At 46.9% G+C, this 22,909-nt stretch overlaps 1 protein-coding gene across 1 annotated transcript; it reads right to left on the bottom strand.

The window, feature by feature from the left end:
* Positions 1-11,541: 11,541 nt before the first annotated feature.
* Positions 11,542-20,343, bottom strand: gmnc (geminin coiled-coil domain containing). The gene is made up of 5 exons (XM_055645803.1): positions 18,912-20,343; positions 15,789-15,954; positions 13,877-13,962; positions 12,771-12,887; positions 11,542-12,146 (listed from the first exon to the last, which is right to left on the bottom strand). Exons 1-5 carry the CDS (start codon positions 18,915-18,917, stop codon positions 11,556-11,558), a joined length of 966 nt encoding a protein of 321 aa, XP_055501778.1. The 5' UTR covers positions 18,918-20,343; the 3' UTR covers positions 11,542-11,555.
* Positions 20,344-22,909: the final 2,566 nt, after the last annotated feature.

The following is a 22,909-nucleotide window of genomic DNA, read 5'->3' as shown; positions in this document are numbered from 1 at the left end:
TAGTTCCACATCTCAATCCCCACCTTGCTTTCCTGTCATCAGTTTCCACCATCAGCACCATTTTGCCTTCTGCACTCATCCCCCTCCTCTCACCCTTCCCTCCCGCATCTGACTCATCTGTTAATCAACCCAATATCATTGGCACAGATCGGGTAGACAATCAGAACCATTTCCCCAGGGTGGAAATGTCCAACACCAGAGGAGATAGCGATAATGTGAGAGGGGGAAAGTTCAAAGGCGAGTTAAAGATTTTAATGGAGCAGCAAAGTGGCACAAGGGGTAGAGCTGCTGCATTACAGAGCCAGAGATCCAGGTTCGATCCTGACTACGGGCGCTGCTTGTATGCAGTTTGTAACGTTTTCCTGTGACTGCATGGGTTTTCTCCAGGTGCTCCGGTTTTCTTCCACATTTTAAAAACGTGCTGGTTTGTAAGTTAATTGGCTTCGGTAAAATTGTTAAATTCCCTTGTGCATAGGATGATGTTACTGTACAGGATGGCTGCTGGTCAGCGTGGACTCAATAGGCTGATGGGCCTGTTTCTAGTTTAGTTTAGTTTAGTTTATTGTCACATGTACTAAGGTACAGTGAAAAGCTTTTGTTGCATGCTAACCAGTCAGTGGAAAGACAATACATCTAAAGTACAGTCTAAAGTAAAGTAATGTCCAAAGAGATATGCAGGGGGCAAGTTTTTACACAAAGGGTGGTGGATGCTTGGAATGTGCTGCCAGGGGTGGTAGTGGAGGGAGATATAATGGTGGCATTTAGGAGGCTTTTAAATAGACATGTGAGGGAGCAAGGGATAGAGGGATGTTATCATGTACAGTCAGATGAAATCAATTTAACTTGATGTCATATTCGGCACAAACATTGTGGGCTGAATGGCCTGTTCCTGTGCTGTATCGCTCTATGTATCACCTATCACATGCCAGCTCTTGCCCCACCCCTTCCCCCCACCAGGTCCCCACCAGCTATCTCCTCTCCACCAGTCTGAAGAAAGGTCCCGACCCAAAGCGTCATCTGTCCATTCCCTGCCACAGATGCTGACTGACCCGCTGTGTTCCACCAGCAGTCTGTTTTTTGCACTAAGACGTAGAACCAGTTAGTGTGCTAATACTGATCATAAAATAAGAGGGCATGGATGTAGGTACGAGGCTTTGAGGAAATGTGAGGCAGAACCTATTGCCCGAGATGTTGGGCTGAATCTGGAACACACTCGTCAAGGAGGTGAGGGAAGCAGAGACTCTCCGAAGTATCAAGATGAGCACTTGCAACACCAAGACATAGAAGAATATGGCCCAAGTCTTTGGGGTGGCACAGTGGCGCAACGGTAGAGTTGCTGCTTTACAGCACCAGACACCTGGGTTCAATCCTGACTACGGGTGTTGCTGTGCAGAGTTTGTACGTTCTTCCTGTCACTGCGTGGGGTTTCCTCCAGGTGCTCTGGTTTACTCCCACATTCCAAAGGTTTGTAGGTTAATTAACTTTTGAAGAATGTTCCTAGTGTGTCGGATAGAACTAGTGTACGGGGTGATCTCTGGGCTGAAGGGCCTGTTTCCATGCCGTGTCTCTAAACTAAATTAAGTGCTGGTCAATACTTGCTTTTTATTCCAAGCATTTATGTATCTTCCTTATGACAATGTTTTATGGTAATTCAATATCTGCATTCCAATGGGATCTTCATCTATTCTATCTATCTATCTATCTATCTATCTATCTATCTATCTATCTATCTATCTATCTATCTGTCTGTCTGTCTGTCTGTCTGTCTGTCTATTTAACGTCTCGACCCGAAACGTCACCCATTCCTTCTCTCCAGAGATGCTGCATGACCCGCTGAGTTACTCCAGCTTTTTGTATCTATCTTCGGTTTAAAACAGCATCTGCAGTTCCTTCCTACACATATCTATCTATCTATCTATCTATCTATCTATCTATCTATCTATCTATCTATCTATCTGTCTGTCTATCTATCTATCTATCTATCTGTCTGTCTGTCTGTCTGTCTGTCTGTCTGTCTGTCTATCTGTCTATCTGTCTATCTGTCTGTCTGTCTGTCTATGTGTCTGTCCATCCATCCATCTGTCCGTCTGTCCGTCCGTCCGTCTGTCTGTCTGTCTACCTATGTCTGTCTCGGTTACTGAGTTCCATCAGTTAGCCCTCCTCTGTAGCAGTCACTTTGCCCCATGTGCTTCCCTTGTGACACATTTATTGACCCCTTCCCCCTCCCTCATCCATGATAAAGGTGCCACAGAAATGCACCTTTACCGTTGCTGCCTCAGTGTGCCAGTCTGTAAAGCATCTGCAAATGGGATTGGTGTAGAATGTGACAGGCTGGGACTGCTCAAATGCACGGGGCTAGTGCATTAAATAGTCTGAATCCCTGGGGAACAGTTACAAACCAATAATGGGTAGCAATTGTTCTGTGGTTAGTAGCTCCTCTCCACAATTCAGTCCCAACGCACCTTCCTTATTAGTGATAATAAGTTTACATCTGTCGTCAGTGTTCAGTGTGTGGAGCCCGGTGCCCTGCGAATGTATGAGGTGGACATTACCAATGTTGGCATGGGAAGTCTAGGCACCAGCTTCTATCAGCCACTAATCTCCAGAGTTATGTGTGAATGAATGAGGGCAATGATGGCTGAGGTTAACTCAGCTCTGGATTCCTTCCCAGTGTAGGTTTCCAGATCCCTGTCAACGATGCTGGTAATCTTATCATTTAGAACAAAGCCGCAATAATCTGCTACTAATCCCTTGTACAATTCATCCCAAACCCTCCCCCAATTGCGAATACGCAGGGGCAATTTACACCTGCGCTCTCCTGGGTGAATGGAAATCCGTGGAACTTAGTTACTATATTTGCAGATTGCTCATCCTCCTCAAATCAAAGCAGATATTTTAAAAATATTAAGGTTTTAAGGTGGCGCAGCAGTCGTGTTACTGCCTCACTGCGCCAGAGACCCAGGTTTGATCCTGACTATGGGTCCTGTCCGTATGGAGTTAGAAAATTTCTCCCATGACTGCGTGCGGTTTTCTCCGGGTTTCTTCCCACACTCCAAAGACGTGCTGGTTTGTAGGTTAATTGGCTTCAGTAAAACTTCAGTAACTTGTCCCTACAGTGTAGGATAGTGTTAGTGTGCAGGGCGATCGCTGGTTGGAACGGCCTATTTCCGCACTGTATTTCTAAACTCAACTAACTAAACTAAAGATGTAGGTTTAAGGTGAGAGGGGGATGATTTAATAGGAAACTGAGGACCGCTGAGTCTGAGCTGTTCATTGAACACCAGCACACTAGTTCCATGTTATCCCACTATTGCATCCTACATATTAGGGATAATTTACAGAAGCCAATAAATCTACAAACCTGCATGTCTTTGGAATCTGGGAGGAGACTGGAGCACCCGGAGAAAACCCACGTGGTCACAGGGAAAACGTACAAACTGCATACAGACAGCACCCGTAGACAGGATCGAACCCGGATCTCCGGCACTGTGAGGCAGCAGCTCTAGTACTGCTGCCCTTAAAAGACATTTGGACATGTACAATGATAGGAAAGGTTTAGATGGATATGGGTCAAATGCAAGCAGGTGAAACTAGTGTAGATGGGGCATCTACATTGGCATTGTCAAGTTGGGACAAAGGGCCTGTTTCTGTGCTGATTGACTCTATGACTCAATTTTCGGTAACATGTTGTAATGCTTGGAAAGGGTGGGAAAAATAATTCAAATGTAACCTAAAAATAGGAGTTCGATAAATATTAAGCAGCAATATTTAACTTGAACTAATAATTAGTTGAACTAATTGGATGACTCTTACCAAGAGCCAGCAGAGGCATGACGAGCCCAATGGCCTCCTCAGTGTTGATAGGATATCTAAGATGCCCTATCCTGGCTTAGATGGGGCAACTTGTTCGGCAGGGAAGAGTTGGGCCAAAAGGCCTGTTTCCTTGCGCTATGACTCTATGACACTTTCTCAACCACTCCTTACACATTAGGGGCAATTTACAGAGGCCAAGTAACCTACAAACATGCACGTCTTTGAAAGATATCAATGCCCCCCCCCCCCCCCCCCCCCCCTGAGAACATAGCCTTATCTTCTTTCGAAAAGGTAATTTGCCTGAATTCATAACAAGGGAGCAGAAAGTAAACATTTCAGTCTGAACTTCATTTAGACGTCGCCATGACAATCGATGAGTGACTACAAGGTGTGCCTATTTGCTATGAAGTCCAGCTTCTGAATCCAGGTTGTTATTGTGTAATACGGGGCCCAGAAATCCATTAGTGATATCGATCTTTCAAAGGAGGGTCAATGTGCAAGTTGCTGTCTTGGTTGCTGGCAGTTGACCTTTCCACCAAGCATGTTACTTACTGTGTGCGAGATGAGTTGCATACTTAACGTCCATTGGCAACTTTCCTCAGGAGGAAAAGGTCCTGTCTGACCTGTACTTGGACTGTTTCAACCCAACTTCTGGTTGGCATCACCTCAAAGTAAATGCCTGCGATTGTCCTAACTCAAACGAGGTTGCACAGCTGCCAAGTGCCATGGACACCAGGAGTAAAGATGTAACAGGTAAATTGACATTTTAGTAATAGTGTAATTGAGTTATACAGCGTGGAAACAGGCCCTTTGGCCCAACTTGCCCATGCCGACCAACATGCCCCATCTACACTAGTCGAATCTGCCAGCGCTTGGTCCATATCCCTCTAAGTCTGTCCTATCCATGTACCTATATTTATTAATCGGGTTCAAATGTTCAATGGTTTAATAGTTCTTTATTGTCACGTATGCAAAGCACGTGAAATTCCTTTGCACAACCCATAAATGCACAGTCACCATATTTTGCAGAGATTATTGACAATGCTGGTGTTAAATTAGGGGCAGCAAGGTAGAGTTGCTGCCTCGCAGAGCCAGTGACCTCAGTTCAATCCTGACTATAGGTGCTGTCTGTATGGAGTTTGTACGTTCTCCCTGTGACCGCGTGGGTTTTCTCCGGGTGCTCCAGTTTCCTCTCAGACGTGCAGGTTTGTAGGTTAATTGGCTTCTATAAGTTGTCCCTTATGTGTAGGATAGAACTAGTGTATGAGTGATTGCTAGTCGGCATGGATTCGATGGGTGGAAGGGCCTGTTTCTACTCCGTAACACTAAACTAAACTAAAGAGCCTGATGGTCGTTGGAAAAAGACACAAAAGACTGCACATGATGAAATCTTGAGCAAAACACAAAGCCCTGGAGGAATACATCAGGTCAGGCAATTTTTGTGGAGGGAATGGATAGGTGATGTTTCAGGCCAGGACCCTTCTTCAGAGACTGATTGGGCTGGTTTGTGTGATGGACTGGGCTACATCCACAATTCCCCGGACAGGCTTGCAATCTTGGACATGGCAGTTGCCAGACTAAGCTGTTATTCATTCTGGAGATACAAGGAATTCCAAACAATGTTTTATAACACAAGGTGCTGGATTAATTCAATGGATCAGGCAGTGCCTCTGGAGAACATGGATGGGTGACAATTTGTGGTGGGACCCTTCTCCAGTCTAAAGAAGGGTCCCGACCCAAAACATCACGTATCCATGTTCTCCAGAGATGGTGCCTGACCTATTGAGTTACTCCAGCACTCTGTAAGTTCCTCAAGATGTATTTGAATGGGATGCTTTTCACGGTACATCTGTTGAGGCTGATGCGAATTGTTGGAGATAGGTCGGATTTCCATGGTCTTCTGGGGAAGTTGGGCCACTGATGAGCTTTCCTGGTCAGGGCATCAACCAGGAAGTTATTAGTTGTCTGGAGCAGGTTGTTTTGAACATTGGGGAGTGAGCTTCATGCTCAATATAACCCCAATAACCCCAGAGTATTCAATCTGAAAATGTTGGAAGACTTGCTGCTGAGAGTGTTCTATTTAATATTGAACTAACACTATACCTTGGGTACACAAAAAAGCTGGAGAAACTCAGCGGGTGCAGCAGCATCTATGGAGCGAAGGAAATAGGCAACGTTTTGGCCCGAAACATTGCCTATTTCCTTCGCTCCATAAATGCTGCTGCACCCGCTGAGTTTCTCCAGCTTTTTGTGTACCTTCGATTTTCCGGCATCTGCAGTTCCTTTTTTAACATTATACCTTGTTCATTCAACATTCAGTGCATGAAGTAACATTGAAGTCCAATAAAGTTTGATTAATGATAGTCCGAGGGTCTCCAATGAGATAGATGAGAAGTCAGGACCGCTCTCTAGTTGGTGATTGGGCAGTTCAGTTGTCTGATAACAGCTGGGAAGATACTATCATATATTATATAATTGTATTGTGTTTACAGGTCCCAGTTCTACATGATCCCCCTTTCTCATCAACTCCCTACACACTGGAGACAATTTACAGAGGCCAATTAACCTTCTCCAGCTTTTTTGTGTACCTTCGATTTTCCAGCATCTGCAGTTCCTTCTTAAAAACCTAGAAACCTCCATGTCTTTGGGATGTGGAAAGAAACCGGAGCACCCGGAGAAAACCCACTCGGTTTATTGTTAGTTAGTGGATCAAAGGTGTGGGTTAAAGGTTCAGCAACAACTTGAAGGGGCTTTTCTTGTAACTGGTCTCGTTAGATTTGATTCTTTATTTCGAATTAATATCCTAAAAACAAAACACAATTAGTCTTTTTCATTTTCTTTAAGTTTTAGACAAAACAAAACTGAATGACATTGTTCAAAACAAAATTATATCCAACTATAGTTAAAACTGTCACAAATATTGGCACAAGCAGTAAAAAAAAAGTGTTAATTCTCAGCAAAATGTTAAAAACTGTACAAAATACACAATTATATACAATCGTTAGTTTCTCAATTAGAATTCCTATTTTTTTCAACCTCCCCTGTGGCTGTGGCATGGAGATTACGGTCAGATTAAGTTTGGGTTTACTATTTCCACATGTACCGAGGTACAGTGAACAGCTTTGTTTTGCATGCTATCTAAAACAGATCAGATAATACTATACATATATACGATCAAGTCAAACTCAAGTACAATAGGCAGAGCAAAGGGGAAGTTACAGAGTGCAGGATATTGTTCTCAGCATTGTAGCGCATCAGTTCCATAGACAAAATCCAATGTCCGCAAAAGGTCAGAGGTGAATTGGACAGTACTCTGGCTTATGGAACGACTGTTCAGAAGCCTGATAACCGAGGGGAAGAAACTGTTCCTGAGTCTGGTGGTGCGCGCATTCAAGCTTCTGTACCTTCTGCCCGACGAGAGCAGGGAGAAGAAGGAATGGGTGGGGTGGGACAGGGACAAGTCTTTGATTATGTTGGCTGCTTTTCACGAGACAGTGTGGTGTAGATGGAGTCGATGGTGGGGAGTCTGGTCTGTGCATCTACAACTGTCTTTTTTGCGGTCTTGGGTGGAGGGTTATGTTGATGGGACGGCACTGCTGGTGATGAGGGGCAGGTGAAATGGCCCCAACAAGCAGAGCTGCATCGAACCTGTCCCACACATCCCACCTGTTCCCATCCCGGAGCAGGCCAGTGGTGGCGAGGAAATTTGGGAGACGGGCAGGGGGGAGTCGCATTCCATTCAAAGAGCACATATACCACTGGTTTAGTTTGGTTTAGTTCAGAGATATAGCATGAAATTCAGCAGAGTGAATGTACAGAGTCTTTTACTCAGAGTAGGGGAATGAAGAACCAGAGGACATAGGTTTGTGAGGGAAAAGATTTACTAGGAGCCTGAGGGACAACTTTTTCCACACAGAGGGTTGTTGGTGTATGGAACAAGGTGCCAGAGGAGGTAGTTGAGGCAGCTACTACACAACATTTAAAAAACATTTTGTCAGGTATATGAATAGGATACGTTTAGAGGGATATGGACCAAATGTGAGCAGGTGGAACTAATGTGGATGGGTCATGATGGTCGACATGGTCATGTTGGACTGAAGGGCCTGTTTCCATGTCCCATGACTTTACGCCTATAGAAACAGGCCCTTCAGCCCACTGAGTCCATGCTGCCCATCGATCACCCGTTCACATTAGTTCTGTGTGATCCACTCTCATCCACTCTCTACATCCTAGGGGCAATGTTACAGAGGACAATTAACCGACAAACCTTCACATCTTTGGGAAGTGCAATAGAGCCGGAGCACCCAGAGTAAATCCATGTGGTCCCAGAGCGCAGTGGAGGACAAAGTGAGTTGGGAGGAGGTTCTGCATTGAACAATTGATCCACAACTGTTTAACGTCCTACTCGCTGTCACCCATTGGCCTTTGCCAGGGGTATAACTGGCTGTTGGGGCTCACATTAACAGTGATGCCTTCCAGAGGTGAATGTCCATCGGTGTCTGTTGATCTGGTAGTGGTTTTGGTCGGTGAATGGTGGAAATACTTTCAAACGAAGGAGAGACAGTCACAGTGGCACAGCTGGTAGAGATGCTACCTCATAGCACCAGAGACCCTGGTTCGATCCTGACCACGGGTGCTGTCTGTGTGGAGTATGCACATTCCCTGTTTGGACTGGATGGATGCAAGCAGAGGTCGAGTTCCTATCTGCCGTATTCCTGACTTTGAAGCTCAGTAACTGGACAAAGTGGACCGGTGAGCTAGGCAATGGCCCCTCTCCACTCTACATCAGCTCCCGACACCAATCTCTGATACCTCTCTGCTTTCAAACCTCCAAAACCCCTCTGCTTTCAAACTGCTCGCTTTCAAAGTCCTGGCACTGAACTCCATTAGCGGCATCCGTTTACACACAGAACATTGATTTTCAGGAGACCTTTAAAACATTCTTTGTTAATCTTTTTAGGAAGGATTAGTTTCAGAATTTAATCACACATAATGAGCCATCAATGTACCATTCATTGCAACGTCGAGGCAGTGAAGGCAATAATGCAGACTCTGTGGATACAGTAATGCAACCTAGATGCAGCAAATGCAAGATAGGACCAGCTTCTGGAGAAGTTATATCACCAAGGAATGGGTGATATTTGCTGGCATTGCCAATGATACCCATATCTTTAAAAGTAATACATTTCTAAAAGTATTTTTAAAAGACATTTGGACAGGTGCATAGTTTCGTGAGATGTCGGCCAAAAGTGAGAAAACGGGGCGAGCGTAGATGGGGCATCTGGGTTGGCATGGATGTTGGGCTGAAGGGCCTGTTTCCCTGCTGTATGATGCTATGACCACTATTAATATACACAGCAATGGTCTCCACATCATAAAAGCTTATATCTGGACTGAAGAAGTTTCAGAAAACTTACAAAACTGACGGTAGAGAGGGAGGTTAATGCTATTGGGAAAGTCTGAACAAGTTGGGGATTTTTTTTGTGGGAAAGAAATTCCTAAAAGATGATGGAACATCCTTAAAACAATGAAGGATTTTGACAGGTCATCAATTTTTCCCATATCCATGAGAGTCGTGTCAGTACGGAATTTGCACATTCACCCCATGACCACATGGGTTTTCTCTGGGTGCTCCGGTTTCCTCCCACAATCCAAAGACATGCAGGTTTGTAGGTTAATTAGGTTTGGCAAAAATTGTACCTGGTGTGTAGGATAGTGCTAAGGTACGGGGTGACCACTGGTCAGCGCGGACTCAGTGGGCCGAAGGGCCTGTTTCCACGCTGTATCTCTACACTAAGTGAGGGCCATTATCATTTGATGGTTATCAATATGTATTGAAAGGAGGTTAAGAGAAGCAACTTTATAAAGAGAGTGCTGGGAATGGGCAGAAATGGTTTAAGAGGAAGCTAGAGAGATGATGATGGTAATAATGTTGTGTGTTACTGCTCTCAAAGCGTGGGCCTGTTCAAATAACCACGCAGTCGTTCAGCTCCAGTTTAAATTCCATTTGGAATATTTTGGAGGACCAAGAAACCAAGAACCAAGAAGAATCAGCGTAGAAATGTATCCTTCCGACAAGCTTCATTTATACTCAATCTGTTCAACCCGCCCTCCCCAGAGTCCCTTCCACTCCACCGCCCCCTTCAGATTCTACACACTTGGGGCATTTTTCAGTTTTAGTTTTTCTTCGTGGTTTATGGATAGAGCATGGGAACAGGCCTTTGGCCCAGTGAGACCATGTCGACCATCGCTCACATTCCTTCTATGCTATCTGATCATCGATCACTCATTCACACTAGATCTAGCATTCACCTTTCCTGCCACATCTCAAAGGCGTGCGGGTTTGGAGGTTTATTGGGCCTTTCTAAATTGCCTTTAGTGTGTAGGGAGTGTATGGATTTAAGAGAGACTTAGATAGAGCTCTAGGGGACTAGTGGAGTCAAGGGATATGGGGAGAAGGCAGGCACGGGTTATTGATAGGGGATGATCAGCCATGATCACAATGAATGACGGTGCTGGCTCGAAGGGCCGAATGGCCTCCTCCTGCACCTATTTTCCATGTTTCTATGTTTTCTATGTAGCGAGTGGATGAGAAAGTGGGATCTCCGCTCTTTCCACACACACCACCCTTTGTGTAAAATGAAATCTCTCCCCTTCACCTTAAATAATATCCTTTAGACTCCAGGTTTTAGACTTTAGAGATACAGCACAGAAACTGGCCCTTCAGCCCATCGATGCTGTGCCGACCATCGATCACCTCTTCACACTTGTTCTCTGCTAAGCCATTTTCATATCCACTCCTTACACACTAGGGGCAATTTTACAGCCAATTTTTACAGCTGCATCCCCCCCCCCCCGCACATCTTTGGGATTTGGGAGGAAACCCGGAACACCCAGAGGAAACCCACACAGTCACTGTGAGAGCATATAAACTCCACACCTTCAGTGCCCAAGGCCAGGATCAGCCCTGGGTCACTGAGATGGCAGCACCAACTGCTGTGTTCAAACCAAGCCATCAAAAGACATTCCCACCAGTCACACGTGGCTGTACGTTGCAAAGTAAAACATCTGGATCATCATCATCAGAGCATCGAGGCAGTTGTGAGGGGAAAAAAAAACAGTTGTATTGTCTGCAGAGTACAAATGTGGGACTGGAAGCACGATTGTAATCACCGTGACCTTGTGTTTCTTTTTTGCCTGCATGTGCGTTGACCGCTTTCTCCAGGAGGAAGGTCTCCAGGAGGCTGCAAGGACAGGACACAAGTCTGCACCGCTCCATCTCGCTAAGTCCATCAGGTAATCCGCTCGCGTCGCATGCTCAGAAAGCCGAGGGATGTCACACCTGCCCCCATCAGATGTCCATGGACATGAGAAGCCACCATTGTTAATTATTCCTCCTGCAGTCCAAGGCGCCATCAGAAGGCAAGGTCCCTCTCCCTTCTGTGGATCCGCTAATTGGGCAAATTAGGACCACGAGCAGAAACGCTCAATGTTCTACACCTCTGCTTGGTTGCATCCCCAATGTCTTGAGGGTCTTGAGTTCTCTCCGACTAACTCAGAGAATCGTATAACACTATCTTAATATTGAAATGGATACTTCATAGGTTGATAGGAAGCTACAATTCCAGTTCTTCATGCTATTCCGTCGAGCCTGGCTGGTCTTTCAAGTTCAGAGCTGATGGCATCTTGCGTGTAAACAGAGAGGATTTGTGGCAATAGGGTGGGGGGTTGGGGGTCACCATTCAGTCGGTCTGGCTGGGGACCCAGGTGAACCTCCAGCCTCCACCCCCGTCCCGTTGCACAAAGGCCTGGCCTTGGCAGAAGGTGTGCGTCTTCACGTTGCGATGGGGGCTGAGGGAGGTCGAGAAGGCCACGCAGGCTTTGGCTGGGTGGAAGGGGACGGGCGGAGGCGGGAGCAGGAACGGTGAAGAGGGGCACTCCGGCAGGCAGTGGTTGGCGTGGAAATCCATAGAAGGAGCGATGAGATCATGGTGTGGAGCTGGGCGGTCTGAGCTGTAATCGGGTTCCCCATTGTAACTGGGGCTGGTCTCGATTTTAATGGCACTGTAGTTAGCTGAACAACTGTCATCAATGGTGTTGGCATCTTTTAACCCCAAAGTCTTCAGAACCCAGGTATCAAGGCACGGGGCGCAGTGTTCCTCCCGGGCAGTGTAGGGGCCGCTCTCATTGCTGCACCCCAAATTTCTCCTAAATCTCTTGGGAATGTTGTTGGGGGCTGTGGAGTAAATGTCACCATCCTCCTGCCCGTCGAATAGTCGCTTCTTAACTTTAAAGATCCCTCTTTCCTTCTGTCCATTTTGCGTCAACAGTTTCTGTAAGGCAAGTCAATTAAAAAAAGCCTTAATCTATGACCTTTTTTCCACCCATCTGATAGTCCAGACAGACAGCACCCGTAGTCAGGATCGAACCTAGTTTTCTGGCACTGATGCCTCCACCAACATCCCTGGAAGTACATTCTAGGTCACCTACCACCCTCTGAATGAATGAGTGAATGGATGAATGAATGAATGCATGTATGATGAATGAATGAATGTATGAATGAATGAATGAATGATGAATGAATGAATGAAAGTTCTATGTCACAAGTACTTATGTACACTGAAATGATTTGTTTTACATACAACCCAGTAAAATCATACAGCAGGTAGTGGAAAAGGCTGTTCGGTACTTCAGTAACTTTGATGACAACAGACAAGTGGTGGGACTTCTGAACTGCCTGGGTGAGCACCTAGGCAGTACACAAGTGTCGCCACGTGCCTGGTGTCAACAAAGTTACTGAAGTACTGAACAGCCTTATTTACTACCTGCTGCCCATTGTCTGTGTAGATAGGAGCTCCATTACCCCAGCACACTAATGTCCTGTGATATGTATCTGAGGTGCATTGTTGTAAATGGGACCAGAGGTCCTGTAGCTACAGGTTTGAATGGCCACATACCCTCGCCTTGTCCTTCAGAGATTTGATATAGCTGGAGCTCAGACATTCCCTTAACTTGTTGTTCTCCTCATGGAGACGGGCAAGTTCTTCCTCCTTCTGTTCCAGACTCTCCTGGAGCTGTGGGAATAATCATGGAAGACCATTATTTCAGTATCTATGTTAGCTATTCCAGATGGGCTACTCCAGATTCAGGGACAGTTTCTTCCCAGCTCTTATCAGGCAACTGAACCATCCCATCACCAACTAGAGAGTGGTCCTGACCTCCCATCTACCTCATTTGAGACCCTCAGATTATCTATAATCAGACTTTATTGGACTTTATCTTGCACTAAATGTTATTCCCTTTATCCTGTCTCTGTACACAGTGGACGGTTTGATTATAATCATGTATAGTCTTTTTGCTGCCTGGATAGCACACAATAAAAGTGATTTCCACTGTACTTCGATACACGTGACAATAACCAAAACTAACTATTGGAATATAACCTCCCAAAATCCTGGGCCTTCAGAAGCATAGAACAGTACAGAGTGAAGAAGGGCCCGACCCAAAACGTCACCTATCCATGTTCTCCAGAGATGCTGCTTGACCCTCTGAGTTACTCGAGTATTTTGTGGCTATCTTTGGTATACCCAGCATCTGTAATTCCTTTTTATTACGTTATAATCTCAATATCCTGACTGATGGAGACCAAGGCTTCTTGACCACTCTTGGCATAATCAAATACGATTCTCACCAGTCACTCCCTCTTCTCCCCTCTTGCATCATGCAAGAGGTACAGAAGTGTGAAATCGCACACCTCAGGGACAGTTTATTCCCAGCTATTTTGAACCATCCTATAGCAACTAGAGAGCGATCCTAAGATACCATCTACCTCATTAGAGACCCTCAGACTTCCTTTAATCTGACTTTACTTTGCACTAAACATTATTCCCTTTATCCTGTACCTTTACACTATACTTTACATGTATAGTCTTTTCGCTGACTGGATAGCATGCAGAAAAACTTTTCACTGTACCTCGGTACATGTGACAATAAACAAAACTCAACTCAACTAAAACTAAACCATGCAGGAAACTCCAGGACAATAATCCCAGCGTTACGTTACCTGCTTGTTTTGGTGGAGCTGAGATGATAAGTGTGCGGTCCACCTGAGATCATCCTGAGCTGTGGTGTCGAGGATGGAGAGATATTCTGGTGGGGAATGGAAGCAAGTTATCAGGCCGTGCCAATCACTGAGTAACACACACAATAGCCAATCACCGTCACAACACAAACTGCTGGAGGAATTCAGCGGGTCAGGCAGCATCTGTGGAGGGAATGGGCAGGTGATGCTCTTCTTCAGACTGATCAATTATCTGTCATTACCCCCACATGTGCATCCGGACCCACTAGATTCCTCCTGCGCTTTGTGTTTTTCTCAAGGTTCCAACATCTGCAATCTCTTGTGTCTCCTAACATCATATTTCGGTTTCAAAACACAGACTTGATGGGCCGAATGGCGTAATTGTGCTTCTTTGCCATTTGGTCTTATTTTGAGGATACTGATGAGATAGAATCATGGAGTCCTCGAGCTGCACAGCACAGAAACACGCCCTTCGGCCCACTTTGTCCATGCCGACTAAATGGGTATTCTGGACTGGTCCCATTTGCCTGCATTTGTGTTTGTAGCCCTCTAGCCTTCATATCTATATATTTGTTTAAAGGATTTTTGTAAAATTATAATTGTAACTACTTCTGTAGATATTTGCATTGCACAAATTGCCAGGAAGATAATTGAGCCACAGGGAGTTGACTCACTCCCAGAACACTCTTCGTTAGATCCAGAAGCTATGCCCTGCTTCTACCCTGACCAAAGAAATAAAACCCTTGCATCCTAATCTATGGAGCTGGTAAAGGGTGTTTAATTGTCATATGTACAGACAATGGAATAATGAAATTCTTACTTGCAGCAGCTTAACAGGTCCAAAAACACAATAACACTCTAAATAAATATAATAATTTAAAATATAATAATTTAAAAAATAACCATACAAACAAAAACTTCCAAAAAAACCCAAAAGTCTGTTCTGTAACCAATGACCAGGTCCATAGAAGATCATAGTTGCTGAGGTTAGTGTTGTGTAGTGTTCAAGAGCCTGACTGGTGTTGGGAAGAAGTTGTCCTTGAACATGAAGGCCATGGTTTTTCAGGCTCCTGTGCCTTCGGCCCGATAACTAGAGTGAAATGAGAGTGTGGCCAGGGTGGTGTGGGTCTTTGATCACTTTGCCGTTTTGAGGCAATCCTCTGTAGATCCCATCCATGATGCGCGGGTCAATACCCGTGATTGACTGGGCAGTGTCAATCACTCTCATTTTGAAGGTAGACACAAAATGCTGGAGTAACTCAGCAGGTGAGGCAGCATCTCTGGAGAGAAGGAATGGGCGACGTTTCGGGTCGAGACCCTTCTTCACACTGATGTCAGGGGAGGGGGCGGGACAAAGCTAGAATGTAGTCGGGGACAGTAAGACTAGTGGGAGAACTGGGAAGGGGGGGGGGGGATAGAGAGAGAAAGCGAGGGTTATCTGAAGTTAGAGAAGTCAATGTTCATACCGCTGGGGTGTAAACTACCCAAGCGAAATACGAGGTGCTGTTCTTCTTTGGCCTGCCCTCTCCCCTGACATCAGTCTGAACAAGGGTCTCGAAGGGGGTTAATGTTTAGCCAGGGGTTCTTGGTGGGCGGCCCTCGGGCGGAACGAGTCAAAGGTCGGGGTAGGGGAGAAAGTAAATGAGAGTAAAGAGAGGGGAGTGAGTGCTGGCGGTGGAATCCCTCCACCAGGGGGGTAGGTGAAGGGGCAGGGGGGTGGGGAGTGTAGGGATAGTGGGCTGGGGTGTCCCGGCACCGGGGCGGGGTGCAGGGTGTCTGGAGCCCGGCTCCCCCACTGCACCGGCGGCCGCTGCCGCTGCTCTGTGCGGCTGCTCTGTGCGGCCGTGTCGCTGCTCTATGCCGCTGCTCTGTGTCGCTGGTCTGCGCCGCTTACCTTGCGGCCGCGCTGCCAGAGCGCTGTTGTCCAGGATACCGCCCGGCCACTGGGAGTACCACGTCTCCATGGAAACGTCAACACTGGCTGAGCTCGGGAGCTCGGGAGAGCGCCCATAGTTCTGGTCCCCGATAAAGAACTGGTCCTGGCTGGAGAGGAGAGTGCTCTGTGTGGAGAGAGGGGAGAGAGGGGAGAGAGGGAGAGAGGGGGAGAGAGGGTGGGGGAGAGAGAGAGAAAGAGAGAGAAAGAGAGGGGGGAGAGGGAGAGAGGGACGAGCGGGGAGAGAGAGGGGAGATTGGAGTGGTGGAGGGAGAGATGGAGGGGGAGGGCGTTTGAGTGGGGTATGGAGGGAGGGAGAGGGGGGGAGGAAGCGGAGAGAGAGAGGGGCGATGTGAGGAAATAAAGATGATGGGGAGATGGGAGGCAGGCAAGGAGGGGGCGGGCGAGAGGAGCGGGAGAGCAGGGAGGATTGAGGGAGAGAGGAGGATAGAGTGGACAGGGTGAAAGGTATGGGAAGGGACGGGGAGAGAGAGATGGGGAGGGAGAAGAGCCCCGTGGGGAATGAGGAGAGAGGGAAGGCGGGGGAGAGAGAAGGGTGGGGGGGGGGGAGAGCCGGTTAGGAGAGGAAGAGGGGAAGGGGGAGAGAGGGGAATGAAATGAGGATGAGGAGGGGGGGGGGGGGGGGGGGGGGGGGGGGGGGGGAGGGAGATGATTACACACTCGCACACACACACACACACACACACACACACAACATGACAGATAATGAGCGAAGTTGTACAAAGACTGCGAAGTATTTTCGCGGGTTGGAATTTCGCCATTCCCAGAGCTGGCTTGCGATCGCCTCTCATTCTTTTTCCTCACTCACTCTATCTCTCCCTCTCCCACCCCCCCACTCCCCTCCTCCCCCCTCCCCCTCCTCCACACCCCCCCTCTCCCTCCAGCTCCCCCTCCCCTCTCCCCCGTAACCTCCCCCGCACCCCTCTCCCTCTTTCATTTGCTGGATTTTGACAGGACTGCCTCATCACTACAGTGTTTACAACTCATGTCGATTTCTGAGCGAGGTTTGGTTTCCCGACACTTTGAAATCGTGAGATCCTGGGAAAGATATTTGGCCACAAATAATTCCTTCTCCACACTCTGGTGGCCCAGTTCCAATGTCGCTCCACCCCCGGCCCCTCCTCCCCCGGCTCCGCTTTACAAGACTCAAAACTTTTACAAGTTGGCGCATGGAATAACTGAGGCCATTGGCGCTTGGAGGGAGGGGAGGGATGGAGAGAGTGCGGGAGGGAGAGAGGAAGAGAGGGAGAGAGGAAGAGAGAGAGAGAGAGGGGGAGGGAGTGGGAGGAACGGGTGGGGCAGAAAGACAGACTGAAGACGGGGAGGAGCGGAGTGTAGAGCGAACACCCTAAAGGGAATTTACCTCAGATTGGGAGATGCGACGGGGGGGGGGGGGGGGGGGGGGGGGGGGGGGGGGGCAGAATAGATACAAAATCCGAGAGTGACGGGAAGGGAGGTGCGGGTTGTGGCGGGGAGGGGGGGGAGTTGAGCAACTGAGGGAGGAGGGACAATAAAGGGGAGGGGTGGGGGGATGTAAGCAGGGATGGGAAGACTGAGCATGGTAGTCATATAGAAGCGCGGAAGGGGAGGGGCAACTGATGGAGAGAGTCTTGGAAAGGATGGGGCGTATAAACATGCATAGGGAGAACCCAGGAGGTGGAATAGGGCAGTGCGGAGCAAGGGGTGGTTAAGGAAGGGGTGTGAATTTAAAAAGATAAAGGGGCAGAGATAGGGAGAATAGAGAGAGTAAATAAAAAGAAAGAGGAAGAGAGAGTACAAAGTGAGAGAATAGAGAGAAAGTAAAGAGAAAGGATAGAAAGAGAGCTGAGGGAGGGAGAGAGAGAGGGGGGAGGTAGGGTAGAGAGAGGAAGGGAGAGGGAGAATAGAAAGTGACAGGGAGTAGAGGGAGAGAGAAGGGGGGGAGAAATGGGGGGGGGGAGAAAGAGAGAGAGAGAGAGAGAGAGAGAGAGAGAGATCCAGGTAATTTAGTGAAACACAATCCCAGTTATTCCAGCGTTAGTTTCGAGGTCTCACACACACACACACTGAACAGAAAGATCTGCTCTCTCGCCCACACACTATAAACAATACAGCCACAACAATCCGATTATAATGCAGGAAATATTCCATTCTAAGTGCACAGCCCTAAAACCGCACACCAAACACCTCCTCCTGTGACCGCACGAAGTGGTAAGAAGTTTTGAAAACATGTTGAGGCTTTCGCTTGGGCTCAGCCGTTGGGCTGGGGAGGGTCGACACTCAGGGCTTGACTCTGAGCTCAAAGATGCCGAGCTCGCAGTCCCATTGAACTCATCTCATCCCGCAGAAACGCATTCTCCGCCCAGATCTACCCAGTGTTATTGCGCTGACAAGCCTCGCCTGCGCTCCCAGCAACTCTGAGCCGGAGAGGCTTCAGTAACACAGAGAAAACTACAAGGCGAGTGGACTTGGAGATCACACACTTGGTGAAATGAACCCCTCGTTGGGCGCAGAGATCCTCACAAAAAAAACAACCCACCCAGATAAAGTGCAGCTTCTACACTTCAGGGCTGCGTCTAGAGAAACTAAATACATCTGAAGGGAGCGCCAGGCATTCGGTTTTTCTTTCTTTGCTCGTGTTGTGTGTGTGTGTGTGTGTGTTTGGAGCGCCTGTGAACTGCAGCCGGCAGCTTCGCAGTGTGTTACAACCTCCTGCTTTCCTCTCTGCCAGCTCGCTCTCCTCTCCCCTCACATAGCCTCCCTCCCTCCCAGGGTGGGAGATTGTGCCCAGGGACTGACTGGGGATGAACACAGATTTCTTTCAGCTGCTGAGGGCCAAGAGCTGAGGGATTTCAGCACTTGGGAGGCAGAAACAGAAAATCCCACTTTTGTGACTCTTTAGAACAGATTGTTTCTACAACTTGCTGAGAGTTTGCCTGGTGCATTCAGGTGCACGGCTGCATCGAGTCTCTGAACTTGGTTGATTTGAAAGACTATCCATTGATGTTGCTTTTAAAAGAAAAAATAATACAATTTAAACGCGCCCCTCCCTCCACTGCTGGTCGGCAGAGCAGATTCACTTACCATCATGAAGAGTGGGTGTGAGAAGGCAGGAGAGACGTGTAGTCTCGGAGTCAGGCGCACACGTTCGGTATAAAACTCCACAGCCCTTTAAACCGACTTCAGAGTGTGGCCCCAGGGTGGTGTTGAGTTCTAATCTAAATCAGTGACGCCTCCCGGACTAGCCGAACGAGCGATCTGATTTGGTGTAAAAAGCTGTCAACCTTGTGACGTGAAATGGGCAGCAAACGTACTGAAATAAAAGTCAAAGGCAAGCAGGCAAATAAGGCAGAAGGAAACCTTCCCATTTGCCAGTGAGTCGCCGGTTCTCTGGGCGACTCTTGTTCCCTTGTACCGCAGAATCAGCTCCAGAGGATACAAGAGTGGGACTCCCACTATAAAGATACACCTTGCAGACCACTGCACGCACTGTAGTGGCTGGGAGTGTGTGCTGGGCGCTAGTTTATCTCGGGCTGTGTGCTTGAATGGATAGTTTACAATCCCCCAAACCTGGAACTCCATGTATCTTTGTACAGCTGGGGTTCTAGGGCGTACAGTGGGCAGGGAAGGGGTGGGGTGTTCTCAATTAGAGGGTTGTCTCCAAGAGAGCGTTGTTAATAACCTGCTGTCAGAGAAGGAGAGAAACAGGTAACTTGACCCCCGCCCCTCTCCTCTGCCAAACCGTAAAATCAACCCCAAGGGTGTGTGAAACTCCCATGGAAAAAAATACACCGACATATGGAAAGTTGACATTTCGTTCTACCCTGGAGAGCGTTTCATTAAGTTAACCCATTAGACATTTTACTGAATAGGAAGGGGAGAATTTTTTGCCCATTAGCAGTGTCACAACGCGATTTATCCATGCTGCTAACATGTGTTAAGATGAATTATCAACGCACATCCCGTCTTCCACTGGAAGGAAGGGCTGCAAATTACCGGATTTGTTGCGGATTATCCCGAGGAGATTAATTCTCTGGTCGAATTAAACACAGTGAAATGAATACTTAAATATTTAGATTATAGACCGAATAGAGAGAGGCTTTCAAGTCAAGGCAAACGAGAATTAAGCAATCTATTTTGTTGTATTAGGAATATTGACTCTTCTGGTACCTCCCCAGAGTTTGCCATAACACTCACGTCTGCTAATATTTAATCGACTTCAAGACTAGGGTTTGAAAAATCAACGCACACGAGTGGGTAAACTCGATATCTGCCTTCATCCATCCGCACCTTTTGAACTGGTGCTGACTGGTTCATGGGGAAAAAAATAATCAAAACCTGTCAAACATCAAATTATAATTGTACGGCACAGTTTAAATTGACTTCAAGTGTTATCAGAAACTATCCAAATGCAAATACGTCAAAGTGGACCTGTCAATGAATGACGGTGGGGTTTTAAATTATTTATGTGATTTTACTAATATTTTGTTTTAATGCGTTATTTTTCTCTTTTTTTGCATTAAGTAGTTTGAGGGAGCCGGGCTGTGCTGCATCGTGCCAGGGTTGCAGTGGAGGGATGTGAGAAGTGGATGGATGCTGGATGTCTCTCTCTCTCTCTCTCTCTCTGCGATACAACCTGGATCCCTGTGGGACCTCAACTCACGGCGGCTCCGGGCCAGATCGTTACAAATAACTCCACACAACCACAATTTCAGCGGCCAGGAGCGGAGAGGAGCAGAGAGGAGCAACGTAGCGATCGACCTGGTGACTTTTCCTACTCTGGGGAGCCTGCTCCTTTGCACAATCCAAGCAAATTGCCCCCAATATCGGCCTAAAACTCATCGAGACTGCCGCCATGTTGAAGAGTTGAAAGGTTAAAGCCTGACAGGGCTTGACGTCATCACTTTGCGTCCACTTCCACTCCAAACTTTTTGCAAAACTTTCTCAAAGTTTGCTATAATTCATATTGCCCATCCCCCACTCTCATCTTCATCTCCAGAGAGTTCCCCATCAAAATTTGCACTTATAAAAATTCTGTGCAAAGCTGATTTGCTACAATTTCTCTCTCAGAGTGGTTGCAAACGGATCACAATCCAACCTGGTCCAAGATCCATCAGATTATATCTATTTTATTCCTTTTTGGTTTCCAGCCAGCAAATGATCATTATATTCGATACCATTTCAACACATTCCGTTCATTTCAAATTTAATTTACATTTTCATGAGATGAAGAGCAAACAAGTAAGTTTTCCCAGGTCAAAAAAATACACTTGTTTATAATTATTTAAGAAATATGACAAAACATGCTGCTCCTGTTACATAATTCGTTTGACTACATCAATTAGCAAGCATGTTAGGATTTTTGCAAGATTTAGTAACTATTTAGATCAATTTTAAGGCCACAATTCGTACATTTTACAATTATTTCCAGTTATTTTATTTACATTGACGCAATCTATTCAAATATGCTGCAAATTGCTATAATTCGATACCAAGTGAATATAAACAATCGTATTATCCCAAGCATATTTCTTCTTGTTGCATTTGCCACCTTTAGAATGGGAAAAAAAACATTTACTTGGGAAAACTGTTGAATTTATCTGAAATATTTAAGTATTGTGATGAATGAGGGGGGGGAGTGTGGCTTTTATTTTTGTATATTTCAGACACTGCCCCCTAACGGCGCGGGGAGCTGACTTGGCAACTTGTCCATCCGCAGGGGAGACGGATGCACTGGTACATATCCCGCAAGGATCTTGAGACTGAATTCACGGATGCTTCGCAGGCTCCTTCGGCTTTAAGGAGTTGGTGGATAGAAAAGTGCCTGGAGACGTAAAAGCCCCAAAAGTGTTGGCGAGGATGGGACAGGACGCCAGGAACTCTCTAAAGTGTCTCCAAAGTAAACTAAAACTAAACTAAACTCGCCCACAACGTCCCGATACTGAGCTTCAAAGTGGTGGGTCGGAGGAAGACGGCTCGGCAGAAGAGTTCATTCGTACGAAGAAGCGACAGCTTGGTGTAGAATGGGGATAGGATCCAACTTGTTCCTTCCGTTGCCAGAGAGCGGGGAGAGCGCTCGCTAGAGTGAGTTTCTGTGTCCGAGCGTTACTAACGTGTCTCGAGTAAAACACAAAGTGCCGGAGGAATTCAGCCGGTCAGGCAGCATCTGTGGAGGGAAATACAGACGACCTTTCTTCAGACTGGTTGGAATAGGGAGAAGAAAGCTGAAAAAAAGAGGTATTTGAAGAAAGGGGCGGGGTGGGGGGGTTTTCTTGCACTAAGCGTTATTCCCTTTACCCTGTATCTGTACACTGTGGGTGACTTGATTGTAATCATGCAGTCATTTCGTTGACTGGATAGCAGGGAACGAAATGTTTCCACCATACCTCCGTACACGTGACAATACTAAACTAAACTAAACTAAACTAAACTAATCCCGACCCGAGACGTCACCTATCCCTTTTCTCCAAAACTGCTGCCCGACCGGATGAGTCACTCCAGGATTTTGTGTCTAACTGTGGTATATACCAGCATCTGCAGGTATTTGCTTCTACATCCAAACTAAACCAAACTACCAAACTGTCCTTTTCACCTCTATCCCATTGCGGACATTGGACTTTGTCTCTTGAACTGATGCGCTACAATGCTGAGAACTATATTCTGCACTCTGTGTCTTCGAGAGAGTTGTGAATCTGTGGAATTCTCTGTCACAGTGGAGGCCAATTCACTGGATGTTTTCCAGAGAGAGTTAGATTTAGCTCGTACGGCTAAAGGAATCAAGGGATAGGGGGGGGGGGGGGGGGGGGGGGGGGGGGGGGGAAGCAGGAATGGGATTTTAGATGATCAGCCATGATCATATTGAATGGCGATGCTGGCCCAAGGGCCGAATGACCTACTCCTGCATCTATTTGTCCGTGTTTCTCCTTTTCACTACCTATTGTACTTGCGATTGGCTTGATTGTACATGTGCATCGTATTATCTGAAGCACGCAAAACAAAGCTTTTCGCTGTACCTCGGCACGCGTAACAACAATAAACCTGAATCTGAACTTACCCAGTCTTACCGAGTAACCGTAGTCCCC

The sequence above is a fragment of the Leucoraja erinacea genome, chromosome 14, assembly GCF_028641065.1.
Source record: "Leucoraja erinacea ecotype New England chromosome 14, Leri_hhj_1, whole genome shotgun sequence".
Taxonomy (NCBI): Eukaryota; Metazoa; Chordata; class Chondrichthyes; order Rajiformes; family Rajidae; genus Leucoraja; species Leucoraja erinaceus.
This window is presented reverse-complemented; position numbering and strand designations above follow the sequence as displayed.